The sequence below is a fragment of the Eretmochelys imbricata genome, chromosome 11 (assembly GCF_965152235.1).
Source record: "Eretmochelys imbricata isolate rEreImb1 chromosome 11, rEreImb1.hap1, whole genome shotgun sequence".
Classification (NCBI taxonomy): domain Eukaryota; kingdom Metazoa; phylum Chordata; order Testudines; family Cheloniidae; genus Eretmochelys; species Eretmochelys imbricata.
The window spans coordinates 28,018,073-28,032,952 of record NC_135582.1 but is presented as its reverse complement, the minus strand read 5'-3'; the positions used below and the strand labels follow the sequence as shown (position 1 = coordinate 28,032,952).

The 14,880-nt window shown below is 40.5% G+C and overlaps 1 protein-coding gene across 1 annotated transcript in view; it reads left to right on the top strand.

The window, feature by feature from the left end:
• Positions 1-14,880, top strand: part of NEB (nebulin) — a 194,957-nt gene that overhangs the window by 76,781 nt on the left and 103,296 nt on the right. Inside the window, exons 53-63 of the mRNA XM_077830379.1 lie at positions 1,852-2,055; positions 3,154-3,258; positions 3,365-3,472; positions 5,014-5,325; positions 9,139-9,342; positions 10,441-10,545; positions 10,652-10,759; positions 11,962-12,273; positions 13,296-13,499; positions 14,561-14,665; positions 14,772-14,879. Coding sequence (XP_077686505.1) covers positions 1,852-2,055; positions 3,154-3,258; positions 3,365-3,472; positions 5,014-5,325; positions 9,139-9,342; positions 10,441-10,545; positions 10,652-10,759; positions 11,962-12,273; positions 13,296-13,499; positions 14,561-14,665; positions 14,772-14,879 — 1,875 coding nt within the window. The remainder of the gene's footprint in view (positions 1-1,851; positions 2,056-3,153; positions 3,259-3,364; positions 3,473-5,013; positions 5,326-9,138; positions 9,343-10,440; positions 10,546-10,651; positions 10,760-11,961; positions 12,274-13,295; positions 13,500-14,560; positions 14,666-14,771; position 14,880) is intronic.

The window sequence follows — 14,880 nt, the reverse complement described above, 5'->3', positions numbered from 1 at the left end:
TGGCTACAGGCTTATGACACCACTTGAGAGCTCCACAGCATCTAAACAAACATAAAATATACTTTCAAATGATCTATGATGTGGGTGTGTGTAGGGTGGACCATTGCCATGTGCCTATATGCCCAGTGAGACAGATGGCTTGAAAAAGCCAGCTCCTGTGCTTTGTTTTCTCTCCAAGTTCTATGACCAGTGTTTTGCCTGCAGGTATAAGTTACCACGCAGCTCCTTCTATGCAAGAACATTTTTTTCATAAAGTAACAGCATTACTATCACTGCTGGGTTGTAGGTGGTTAGACCTAGTAGTCAGAGCCAGAGTCCGCAAGACAGGAGTCAACTGTGTCAGGATACCAGGAGATCAGTAGCAGGAGACAAACTGGAGGTCAGAACATGAATCAGATGCCAGAAATCACAGCTGGTCCAGATGCCAGGATATCAAATGTGGGATGCAGGAAGCACAAGGCACCCAGTCCAAAACAGGGTGGAACCCAGTTGTTCAGACAGTTTCCTGTTCGTGCTGCTAGCTTAAGTAGATGAGCAGGCCAATCAGCTGATCCAGGACTCTGCCAGTTGGACTGTAGGGGTGGAGCCTCAAACTAGGCTGGGTTTCATGGTTCCCAGGTAGGTAAGCAAGCATCAGCAGGCTGCCAGATGGAGGGTTGGAGCATGACTGATCCTATAAACCTTACAGACCCAGGTTCGAGACCCATGGGCTATGACAATTACAAAAAAAACATATTAAAACAATAAAGAACATATGTGCATGCTAAATAGCTTACCGCAGGTTGCCCACTAAAACCAACCCAGGGCTCAAGAAGGTGCCAGTCCTTCAAATCCGATTGGATTTTCCCTTGGGGTTACAAATTAATCTACACCTGGGCAGTTAAGCTGATTCTTTGTACATCTTGGACTTTTGGTCTCTCGTCTCCAGAACAGGTAATCAACAGAACAGGACACTCCTGACAGTGCGGCTTCAAAGTCTGGGCTTTTGCATAACCAGAATTGGAAAATTTGCATTAATCTCTCCCCAGGAAATCCACTTAACACCTATTGTCCTAAAAGTTACTGCATGTCTGGCACATTTCCAATAGAGTTCTTTGAATTCCCAGGTCTGACATTCCTCACATCTCCCCCATAGAGAGGTTACATACAGTCCTAAGACACACTAATACATAAATTAAATACAAAAAGGTCTTCCAAGGTTATTGTAGGAAATTGCCATATCTGTGGACGTGGGTATTTTTGGAACAGTAACAATAGACGTGATGCTAGCTCACAATTAACAAGAGGCAGCTTTCTGTTTGCATCCTTACTAAGTATGGATCTTCTCTTGTCCACTTCGGAGTTAAATTAAATTTTCTGCCGTGGATTTCAACTCTCCATAGAGCAGAATGAAGGCAAGACAATCTGAGTTTCATGTCTGTGAATATTTACTATTTTGGCTGTATAAGTGACTCCTGTCCAGAGCTTGAGGGGGAATGAAGTGCCTCTTCATCTGTGACATTTGGCAGAAGAAAAGAAATGGCTGTTAATTCCCAAAATGCACGTTGAGTGTGTAGGTTATCTCCATGCCAGTTGAAGATGAATCTCCACCCTGACTGAGACAGAACTTCCAGGGGGTGAAGTAAGATTTTTGTGGAGTAACTGAAGTAGGCAGAATCCACCTTGGGTTTCAGAGTCCATCGTTGTAGAACTAGCCATATCAGAAGACTACAAGGTGAATACCTCTGTCATCATTAGATATTGATTAAACATTGAGACTCTCTTCAAGTGGTGCTGCTTTTCTTTGAAGAAAAAATATTCATGTTGTCTAAATAAAATAGTGAACTGTCTTGTCTTCGTCTGTTACTTCAGCTTTTATATAAATCAGATCTTCAGTGGATGAGAGGCATTGGCTGGTCCCCAGCTGGCTCTCTGGATGACGAGAAGAATAAGAGAGCAACCCAGATCCTGAGTGACCATACCTATCGGCAACACCCAGACACGATCAAATTTACTAGCCTGCTTGATTCTCTACCAATGGTTCTGGCAAAGCACAATTCTGAAATTATGGATCAGGTGAGTTTTGTAAATTTGCAATTAGAATTAAAACAGTACAGTTTTTCTGGATGCTAAAGGTTTTTTTTAAAGGAAAATAAAGACGTTTGCATTTCAAGACTACAGTCTTTTCATGGAATGTCAGGGATTTATTACCATTATAACTGAGTACTTTTACTTTGTATTTTGAGTTTCTAGCACATAGCTAAAGTATATTTTTAAAATATATTTAATAGTTGCTTCTGTTTAAGATCAGAAACGTGGAAAAGTGGTTTAATGAGAGATTGGCTTTATGTATTTACATGTTGTTTTATGTTGTTGCAAAATAATTAATGTAAAGAGCTAAACTTTATATTTTGTTTTCAAGTGGGGGTGCAACTATATATATATTTATCATGATTGTGCAGACAACTGGCCAGTTATACCTAGCAGACATATTTATATAAATGTCAGGTGAATTGTTACGCAGTAAGTTTCAAAATTCAATAGAACTTTGCTAATTTGTATTTCTTTATCTTCACAAACCAGAGCTCCAGTCTCTCAGATCTAATGACAGTTTATAGTGACTTGCCATATTAAAAAGACTTAATTATATTTCCAAAATACCTAACAGGTTATTAGTCAGTAAATTATGAAGTATTAAATAATCAAAGCTGAACTCTCATTGTCAAATGGAAAAATGCATTTGGTAATGTGTAATGCTTGCTTTATTTACTGTGATTTAAACTAGATCAATCATCCTGGGAATCTTGTCTCATTGAAGTCAATGGCAAAATTCTTATTGATTTCAATGATGTCAAGTAGAATATCACTCAAAAATCTCACTAAAATCACTGAGTGGACTTGTGGAACAAGGTACCACTCAATATAAGTGAAGGTCTCCGTGACCGTTATTTGTTAATTAGTAAAATTCAGTAATTTGCCATGGGTCTTGAGGTCAGTGCAGAGAAAACTTCTGTTGTTATTTTAGTTTTAGTTACAGTTGTTCTGGACTGCCTGAAATTCTTAGGATTTCTGATCTTGATCATGCTTATTCAGTCAGAATTATATCTTACCCTATTAATGACTTAGGTCTTCATGATTTTGAACATCTTATTATATGTGTTGTTTGCTTTTCAGCGCTCATATACAGAAGCTTGGAATAAAGATAAAACTAGCATCCACGTGATGCCAGATACCCCTGCTATTTTACTGGCGCAGCAGAACAAATTGAATTACAGTGAGGTAGGTGATGCCTTGCTTAAAAATTAAAAGGCAGCATGTGAGAATATTTAGATGAAAAGAAAGTGCATTATTTCTGAAATGTAATGAATATTTTTTATTTTTTTAGAAACTGTACAGACTTGCAATGGAAGAGGACAAGAAGAAAGGCTATGACCTACGGGTAGATGCCATTCCAATCAGGGCAGCTAAAGCCTCCCGAGATATTGCAAGTGAGGTAAGTAAACTTGGACCCTTCTCCTCTCCGTTTCAGAGGTCTCAACATTTTAGTGAGCAGTTAAGGGCATGCTTCATGAACACAATCATGTATCCAGTAACACACTTTCCAAACAATAAAGAGGAGTGCAACTGGAATAAAAACTTCCCTACAGTTCCTGTAGGTCTGTCCTTACTTTACCTGTGGTGAGGGTCCACTCCCAGCATGTGTTGTCTATTTGAGTCTCTGTTTGAGGGGTATGGCAAATGAAGTCATCTTTTCCAGTTTTGAAGCTAACTACTATTTCTTATTTGATAATAATTTCTACTCAATGTTTTAAATGAATTAATCTCTTTGTTGCCATGTAACCTGGCATTATTTGGGGGGCTGGGCGGCTCAGCGGATGCGGAGCTGGAGGGGACTGCTCTGATGCCTTTCCCTACAGGGGAGGGCACTGGGTGGTTAACCAGCTGTTTCTATCCATGCACCGGCACTGGTGCAGCAGCCTGAGCCCGCTCCCGGGTATCCTGATCCACCTGCAGAAGCTAATTCTGGAGTTCTTCTGGCCAGGGCTTCTTTGGGTCTCTGTGGAGGTTCTGAGTCTTCCCCTGGAGGAGGGCAGACAGGGTCTGCTCTGCCTCTGCAGTCAGGTCCATGTCCTCCACCTCCAGGCGCTGCAGAAACTCCTTCATGGTGCAGGTAGTTTGGTGTGGAGTGCGCTGGCGCACGTCTTTTCCTGTTGGCTCCAAGGGCTCTGTTACGACTTGCAGCTCTTTTACCTCCATCCAATGGGTCTTCCGTGAGACCTCTCTGAGCTGCTGGTCTTCTACCAGGACCTCCTGTGGACCTGGAAGCTGATCTCGGTGAGCAGGTCCATGGTGGCCTCTGAGGGAAAATATCTCCTCATGGAACCCCGATAGACAACCCGCAGCTCAGTGTGCAGGTGGCAGAGTCCCCCTTGGTATACTGGAGGTTGGTTCTGGCAGTTGCCTCCTGGACTACATCTGGGGGACTGAGTGGATCCCCTGGCGCTTGGCCGGTGCATGGGGCTCTCCACCCTGCGTGTCCCCTGGTGCACTCTCCAAGAGGTGAGGGCAGCCTTATTGCCCTCCTGTCAGGCTTTCCTCGAGTGAGTCCTGCGGTAGGGTACTCCTTGCCCTCCTCTCACCCTCCGGACTTCACCATAGGGCCCCTGCCCTGCTAGGCCCCCGGCCGCCCTCTCCACACCCTCCAAGCTAGCTGTGTGACGTGCCATTGGTCCGTTTCCCAACTGGGCCTAGGAAACAGCTATATCTGCTCATGCTCCACCCCCTTAATTTCCTGACCATCGAGTCCCACCATGACACCAAGTGGCGGGACCTCCTACCTCCTCTGGAGGGTAAGGAGCCTAGCAGCTAGTCTGTATTCCATCCTGGTGCCACAGCCTGCCAGGGATTTTGATTGGCGACTCTTTCACAGATGATGATAAAGTCCTCCAGGGAATTGCTACAGGAGTATAGGATATTTTCTTTAAAAATCCCCCTGAAACTGATTGAACGTTTTTTGTTTTTTTTTCCCTACAGTACAAATACAAAGCAGGGTATCGCAAACAGCTGGGCCACCATGTGGGAGCCCGCAACATCCAGGATGATCCGAAGATGGTGTGGTCTATGCATGTAGCCAAGATCCAGAGTGACAGGGAATACAAGAAAGATTTTGAGAAATGGAAGACGAAGTACAATACTCCTGTGGATATGTTAGGAATTGTGCTGGCCAAGAAATGTCAGGAACTTGTTAGTGAAGTTGATTATAGACATCCTCTGCACCAGTGGACATGTCTGCCAGACAAGAATGATATTGTACATGCCAGGAAATCTTACGATCTTCAGAGTGATGTAAGTCCTGTTTTTACCAGCTTTGTGAAAACTGAAGTGTTTTATTAAATATGTCTTTGCTGCCATGTCACATAACATATTTAAGGGCTGTATTTCTGGACTCTTTTATCCTGCAAGGACCTTTGCTGCTGCATAATAGATTGGTGGGTTGTCACAGTTTCAGGCCAATTGCACGTGTTTTCCCCCTCCATTAGGGTGACCAGATGACAAGAACAAAATATCGGGACACATCGGGGGGCAGCCACAGGCTCACCCCGCCCCCACACCAGGGCCAGCTCTAGGTTTTTTGCCGTCCCAAGCAAAAAAAAAAAAATCTGGAGTGCCGCCGAAGCAATATATTGGGACAAATGGCATCCCAACTGTACATCGGGCGGGGTGTGGGACAAACAACTAAATATCAGGACAGTCCCGATTGTATCGGGACGTCTGGTCACCCTACCCTCCATAGTCCAGCAAGGGGGCAGCCACTTTAGGCTTTCGGCTCCCAGCCGTCACCTCCCTTGGACGGAAATCTGCATCTCAGTCTCTCCTGACCGGGCCTCTCTGCCTACACTGTAATATTAGGTATGTGGCAGACACCACCAACTTGGTTGACTTAAGTTATCATCTCTACCCCATGCACATCATACATCATTTGAAATACTTTTATGTTTACTTTAAGGTGAGGAATGATGTGGCATTGTTAAGTGGTGTTGTTACCATAGAAACTGGGATAAACAGTGACACCATCAACATGTTAAAATGAAATATTTTGAAATATTTGCATTTTTTTCTGTTATTATTTCAAGAAAATTGGATTTCTTTGTGACTTCAAATCATCACAGCAACAACCTAAATGGTAAAACAAAATGTAACAATAATTTTTTACAGGTGTAATTGAAATGTAGTAGCGCTAGAGACATTCCCACTCAACATCATTATTATCCTCTTGTTCAGTAGTATGATCTCTGTTGAGAGCGTGTGGGTTACCATAGTTCCACTGCCTTGGCATGGACACAGTTCTGTGCAGGGAATTTTATTCTGATTACAGAGACCGTTGAGTATTCAGTGAACACTATTGGCATGTGCACAAATAAGGTCTTCTAGAAGCTCAGATGCCACTGGATCCTTGAACAATATAGGAAGTAGTTGATCAGCCTCATTTTTTCCATCCATGTTGCAATGGTGATCCAGTATCTGGTTTACCTATATGCAAAGGCATCCAAATCTGAGATTGACATGCTCTTCAAAACTTTCCTCCCATGGTGGAAGTCTGCTCAGTGACTTATCCTTTTTGATGGCTAGACTGAGGCGCAAACAGATCAGTTCTCTGTGGGTGTCCTTTTCTTTCTCATACCACACGGCTAACAACTTGCTTGCTGCAGAAATTGCGGCTTGTTCATCATTCTGTCTCAATCTGGTAAGATCTCTGAAACAGTAAGGTCCCTTTGTTTTGACAACGCTGAACATGGATGTTTCCCAATACCAAATGGCAGTGACAGAGAGTCCCAGACTCTTCATACAAGTGTAGCAGGTAGTTCGTTGCGGAAGTCAGGAACGAGTGTGTCACAGATTGCATGAACATATATGAAGCGACACTTGTCAGTTGTGCTGGTAATGGAGCCTCTTTCAAGCCACATGTTATGTATTTGTTCCATTTTTGGAATGTACTGAACAGCAAGAACCAAAACATCTGTATCAGGTGACCTAATTACTATGGTTCCTTTGACACCAAGGTACCCAAAAGCCATATTGGTGCACACAGCATGCAGAAGCATCCTTGTGTCTGCTTCCTCTTGAGAACTGTATTAGCCTTGGGTTTCCTCAACACCTCTACTGATGATAGACTGTCTACTTCACCACTGGAAAAGCCTCAAGCAAAAAGGAGTGTTTGTGTTGGATGTGCTTCTAGACTCTCAGGTGTATTCCACAGAGGAATTTAAGTGATAGCTTGTTGGATGTTTCATTTAGAAAAAAATTCATGGAGGCACAGGATGTCCACCAATCATCTTATTCTCCTTCAGGTGACAGTGCACATATATATTCCAATGTAGTGCACTCGAGTTGGAGACTTTTGCCAGCAGTATCACTAGGCGTTGCATGAGCCCTTGTTCTCTTTGTGCTTTCAGATGAGGGCATACAAGGGGTGTGTTTACCGCCTCCTTTTCGATTCCTTCTCACCACCTATGGTGGGAGTTGGATCTCCCTGTAACTTTAGCTTCCGTCAGTCAGCTTTCAAATACTTTTCTATATATAGTTTTTATAATTATAGCGTACAGTGCAGTATAGTATAAAATAGTGTAGTTATTTTAGCTACAGTTTTATTAGTACCTGGAGGATTTACTGTGGAAAAAAAAAGCCCAGATTTTAAACAAATGTGCCACGTGCAGCACTGTTATTCCTGTCACAGATAGGTATAAGAGTTGTCTGATTTGTGTGGGTGAGTGATGTGTGAGGGACAAATGTCCTCTTTGTACCTCCTTTTCTCTCTGCACTAAGAAGCAGAGAGACTGTTGCCTTAATGATGCGACCTTTGCATGAGCAGAGTCCCAGTGGTGACCAAGGGCACCCTGGATCAACTTGGAGAGTTCCTTCAGCTTCTTCTGACTGCAGACGTAAGTCTGGGAGCAAACATCTTACTTCCCCTTCTCTGTGTGGATTGAAGCATTCTAAACATTCATACTCTAACTCTTGGTCTTCTCCCAGACAGTCATCTGGTAGGTCCTGTGGTACTGGTTTGAAGCCTCACAAATCAAAGTGCTTATTGATCATGTCAGAGGTAGCACTGTTGCCTTCAGCTCAATGGGGCTGTGAAGACTGGTGAATTCACCCATGCTGGGTCCTTCTCAGTGTGTTTCAGCTCCACTGGATCCTCTGGCACCATTGGCACTCATATAATCAACTGAGATGCCTTCTACGCCTCAGGCTTTCCTAGCAGCAAGGGACCTTCTTTTTTTTTCTCTGCCTGACTCTCCTCTATTTCAGATAGTTTCAGTATCTCCTCAACTGATAATGACTATACATCTGACACCGACTACACAGTCGACTTCGCTGATGTACCTGGCACTGACATCTCGCCTGGAATTAATGATGCAACCAGCACTGACAATGCAACCAGAACTGATGATGGAGTCAGTTCTGCTGATGCATTTGGAACCAATGACACACACACTATTTATGCCAGCATCAGCTTTTTGACCACTCTAACCTATAGCTTCTACTGACCCTTGTGTGTCTTCCATAGCTAGACCACTGAGAACATCTGTGGGAACAGCTCCCCGTACCCTGTGTTGCCTTTTTCAGGCTCAGAAGAGGAAGAAGATGTCTCTCCCCTGGGATCCTGCAAATCTTTCTATAGATCTTTTCACTGCCAGATTGAAGGATATTAAATATTAGAACTATTTAATATTTACTATATTTTACTATTTAATATTTTTAATATTTACTGTTTTGGCTGTTTAAGTGACATGTCCACAGCTTGAGGGGGTAGGAAGTGCCTCTTCATCTGTGACATTTGGTGGAAGAAAAGAAATGGCTGTTAATTCTCAAAATGCAAAATAGATGAATCTCCACCCTTACTGAAACAGAACTTCCAGGGGGTGAAGTAAGATTTTTGTAGAGAAACTGAAGTAGGCAGAATCCAACTGGGGTTTCAGAGTCCATCATTGTAGAACTAGCCATATCAGAAGACTACAAGGTGAATACCTCTGTCATCATTAGATATTGATTAAACATTGAGACTCTCTTCAAGTGGTGCTGCTTTTCTTTGAAGAAAAAATATTCATGTTGTCTAAATAAAATAGTGAACTGTCTTGTCTTCGTCTGTTACTTCAGCTTTTATATAAATCAGATCTTCAGTGGATGAGAGGCATTGGCTGGTCCCCAGCTGGCTCTCTGGATGACGAGAAGAATAAGAGAGCAACCCAGATCCTGAGTGACCATACCTATCGGCAACACCCAGACACGATCAAATTTACTAGCCTGCTTGATTCTCTACCAATGGTTCTGGCAAAGCACAATTCTGAAATTATGGATCAGGTGAGTTTTGTAAATTTGCAATTAGAATTAAAACAGTACAGTTTTTCTGGATGCTAAAGGTTTTTTTTAAAGGAAAATAAAGACGTTTGCATTTCAAGACTACAGTCTTTTCATGGAATGTCAGGGATTTATTACCATTATAACTGAGTACTTTTACTTTGTATTTTGAGTTTCTAGCACATAGCTAAAGTATATTTTTAAAATATATTTAATAGTTGCCTCTGTTTAAGATCAGAAACGTGGAAAAGTGGTTTAATGAGAGATTGGCTTTATGTATTTACATGTTGTTTTATGTTGTTGCAAAATAATTAATGTAAAGAGCTAAACTGTATATTTTGTTTTCAAGTGGGGGTGCAACTATATATATATTTATCATGATTGTGCAGACAACTGGCCAGTTATACCTAGCAGACATATTTATATAAATGTCAGGTGAATTGTTACGCAGTAAGTTTCAAAATTCAATAGAACTTTGCTAATTTGTATTTCTTTATCTTCACAAACCAGAGCTCCAGTCTCTCAGATCTAATGACAGTTTATAGTGACTTGCCATATTAAAAAGACTTAATTATATTTCCAAAATACCTAACAGGTTATTAGTCAGTAAATTATGAAGTATTAAATAATCAAAGCTGAACTCTCATTGTCAAATGGAAAAATGCATTTGGTAATGTGCAATGCTTGCTTTATTTACTGTGATTTAAACTAGATCAATCATCCTGGGAATCTTGTCTCATTGAAGTCAATGGCAAAATTCTTATTGATTTCAATGATGTCAAGTAGAATATCACTCAAAAATCTCACTAAAATCACTGAGTGGACTTGTGGAACAAGGTACCACTCAATATAAGTGAAGGTCTCCGTGACCGTTATTTGTTAATTAGTAAAATTCAGTAATTTGCCATGGGTCTTGAGGTCAGTGCAGAGAAAACTTCTGTTGTTATTTTAGTTTTAGTTACAGTTGTTCTGGACTGCCTGAAATTCTTAGGATTTCTGATCTTGATCACGCTTATTCAGTCAGAATTATATCTTACCCTATTAATGACTTAGGTCTTCATGATTTTGAACATCTTATTATATGTGTTGTTTGCTTTTCAGCGCTCATATACAGAAGCTTGGAATAAAGATAAAACTAGCATCCACGTGATGCCAGATACCCCTGCTATTTTACTGGCGCAGCAGAACAAATTGAATTACAGTGAGGTAGGTGATGCCTTGCTTAAAAATTAAAAGGCAGCATGTGAGAATATTTAGATGAAAAGAAAGTGCATTATTTCTGAAATGTAATGAATATTTTTTATTTTTTTAGAAACTGTACAGACTTGCAATGGAAGAGGACAAGAAGAAAGGCTATGACCTACGGGTAGATGCCATTCCAATCAGGGCAGCTAAAGCCTCCCGAGATATTGCAAGTGAGGTAAGTAAACTTGGACCCTTCTCCTCTCCGTTTCAGAGGTCTCAACATTTTAGTGAGCAGTTAAGGGCATGCTTCATGAACACAATCATGTATCCAGTAACACACTTTCCAAACAATAAAGAGGAGTGCAACTGGAATAAAAACTTCCCTACAGTTCCTGTAGGTCTGTCCTTACTTTACCTGTGGTGAGGTTCCTCTCCCAGCATGTGTTGTCTACTTGAGGATCTGGGTTTGATGGTTTGAGGTGTGTGACAAATGAAGTCATCTTGTCCACTTTTAATTCTAACTAATATCTCTTATTTTATAATTGCTACTCAATGGTTTTAGCTAAATAAATCTTTTTCTTGCAGTGTAACCTACCCGTGCTGCCTGTCAGTCCTTTCCCAGTAACATACCCACTTAATTGAAATTGGTATTGGAAAACAAATGTGTTTGGCCTTGTTAATTATTAGACTTCATGCAAAGGCATATATCCTCTTGGACTGGAATTTAGGTCAAATGCTAGTAGAAAATATCAGAGGTTTATGACCATAATCCAGTGGCTTATCCTCAGTCATAGGGAAAACTTTTTTTCTTGGAGACTGTTAAACTAAGTTAATATTGTAATATGTTGAAGGTCTATTTTCTCTTTTGATTCTTAGTAACCAAATTAGTATCAGTTTAACAATGTTTTCTATTACATTTGCTAGGCATATTTTTATTTTATCTGTTATATTTAATGATTTTCTTACTGTTTCTGAAAAATTGCCCTTAAAGCGCTTTGTGTTTAAGACCGTTATAATCAGGTGGAGACTGTTAGCTGAGGAAATAACTGATGGGCCCTTCATAGAGAGAAACTGAGTTCTGACCTCAGGGGAGCCAGACCAAGGAATAAGAAATAGCTTGGCTACAATGTCTCAGGCAGAGGAAGCTGTAGTTTTCCTCTTGAAACATTCCAGTGGCATATAGGCCACCAGACCTAGGCACAAAGACATCTTATTACTTACATGTTTAAGAAACTCTTGTGTCTAAACCTCTTTTTATGCGGAGAGCCCTACGAGTGCTTTAACACTCAGACTCCACAGTCTATGAACAGAACACTTCTTCACATAAAAGCCTCCACTGTCTCATGAAGAAGTCCTCCAGGGAGTTGCTATAGGATTATAGGTTGTTTTCTTAACAAATCCCCCTGAAACTAATTGGACTTTTTTTTTAACCTACAGTACAAATACAAAGCAGAGTATCGCAAACAGCTAGGCCACCATGTGGGAGCCCGCAATATCCAGGATGATCCAAAGATGGTGTGGTCTATGCATGTAGCCAAGATCCAGAGTGACAGGGAATACAAGAAAGATTTTGAGAAATGGAAGACCAAGTATAATACTCCCATAGATATGCTGGGAATTGTACTTGCCAAGAAGTGTCAGGAACTGGTTAGTGAAGTTGATTATAGACATCCTCTGCACCAGTGGACATGTCTGCCAGACCAGAACGATGTTGTACATGCCAGGAAAACATATGATCTTCAGAGTGATGTAAGTCCTACTTTTATCAGCTTTGTGAAAAGTGAAGCATTTTATTAATTATGTTTTTTCATCCGATGTAAAAAATGTATTTAAAGGTCTCCATTTCCGAACCCTTTTTCCTGCAAGGACCTTTGCTGGAGCACACGGGATAGGTGGGTATTTTCAGAATGCTGCCAATGGAAGTGAATCATTCCACAGTTTAATTAGTTCACAGTTTGCAGCATGTAGCCTTCCTTTTGCATCCTAAGTACTGATCCCCTCTTGTGAACTTTGGAGTTAGATTTTCTGCAGTGGATTTGAACTCTCAGTAGAGGAGGGAGAGGGTAAAAGCATCTGAGTTTCATGTTTGTAAATATACTGTTTTGTTTATATAAGTGACATGTCCAGAGCTTGAGGTCCTTCTTATCTCTGATATCTGAGAGAGGAAAAGCAATGGCTGTAATTACCAAAATTTACCTTGAGTGACTGGGTTGTCTCCATGCCAGTTTTAGATTAATCTCCACCCTGACTGGAACAGAACTTCCAATAGGTGGAGCAAGATTTTTGTGGAGTAGCGACTTGCCTGTGTGCAGTGTCTGACTTGTATATATGTTCTCTAGAGTTGCCTCTTTGTGCCTGCATGGTGGTAATAGTTCAGGTCCCTTTCATGCAAGGATCAAAGGGATGTATACTTACAAACAAAGGGGGAGATTATCAAAATCATCTAAGGCATTTAGGACTGCAACGACCATTGAAGTTTGTGTTCCTAAATCTCTTACATGACTCTGCAAACCTCCTTTGAAATTATTTTGTCTCATGTTGACACATAAATAAATGTCTCAAGAAAAAAGAAAGCAGTGTAGGCAGAATTCAGAATCTGTCAGTGTTGAACTAGTCCTGTCAGAGGGCTGTGAGGTAACGACCTCTGTCATCATATGATATTGATTAAACAGTGAGAATCTCTTTAATTGGTGCTGCTTTGCATTGGAGAAAAAATGTTCATGTTGTCTAACTAAAATAATAAACTTTCTTGTCTTCCTCTTTAATTTCAGATTGTATATAAGTCAGATCTTCAGTGGTTGAAAGGCATTGGCTGGTCCCCAGCTGGTTCTTTGGAGGATGAGAAGAATAAGAGAGCAGCCACCATCCTGAGTGACCATACCTATCGGCAACACCCAGACACGATCAAATTTAATAGCCTGCTTGATTCTCTACCAATGGTTCTGGCAAAGCACAATTCTGAAATTATGAACCACGTGAGTTTTCTATTTATTTGCAACTAGAATTAAAATGATATAATTTTTCTTGATGCTAATGTTTTGGTTTTTAAGGAAAATAAAGAAGTTTGCATTACTTTTGTTTTGTATTTTGAGTGTCTAGCACATAGCTCAAGTATATTTTAAAATATATATTTAATAATTGCTTATGTTTATACTCAGAAACATGAAAAAGATTTTACCAAGAGTTTGGTTGTATGTTTTTAGATTTTTTTTAAGTTATAAAATAATTTCTCAGTGTAAAGAGCTAGGCTGTTTCTTTTTCAAGTATTTATCATGATTGTGCAGAAAACTGGCCAGTTATACCTAAGAAAGATATTCATATATATCTCATGGGAATTGTTGCCCCAAAACATCTCGTGATTGTATATCTCTTTGCTAATTAGCATTTCTTGATCTTCACAAAACATAGTATCCACACCCTTTACCTCTAATCCCTCTGATCTAATGGCAGAGGTTATAGTGAATTGCCATATTAGTAAGACTTGATTATACCTCCAAAATATCAAATCCATTATTTGCCAGCAAATTATGAAGTATTAAATAGTTGAAGCTGAACCTTCATTGACAAAGATAATGGAAAAATTGCATTCGGTGATGTGCAAGACTTGCTGTATTTGCTCTGACTCAAACTAGATTAATCATGCGGGGCTATATCTTTGCCCCTCTGAAGCAACATTCCAACTGACTAGAGTAGAGCCAGAATTTCACCTGTCAAATGGTACGTCACTCAAAAATCCTACTGAAATCATTGTGTGGTCTTGTGTAGCAAGGTACTACTCATCATGAATGAGAGTATCAGTAGCTGACCTTTATTAATTAATGAGTAAAATCCTGTAATTTGCAGTGGGTCTCCAGGTCAGTGCGAACAAGAGAATTTCTGTTGTTTAAGTTTTAGTTACTTTTGTTCCAGCCTCCATGAAACTCTTAGGATTGCTGATCTGGATCATGCTTTATTCAGCCATAATTATATCTTACCATTTCAATGACTGCGGTCTTCATGATTCCAACTCCTATTATATTTGCTCTTTGCTTTTCAGCGCTCATATACAGATGCTTGGAATAAAGATAAAACTAGCATCCACGTGATGCCAGATACCCCTGCTATTTTACTGGCACAGCAGAACAAATTGAATTACAGTGAGGTAGGTGATGCCTTGCTTAAAAATTAAAGGGCAGCTTGTAAGACAACTTAGATGAAAGGGATATGCATTATTTCTGAAATGTAATGAATATTTTTTATTTTTTTAGAAACTGTACAGACTTGCAATGGAAGAGGACAAGAAGAAAGGCTATGACCTACGGGTAGATGCCATTCCAATCAGGGCAGCTAAAGCCTCCCGAGATATTGCAAGTGAGG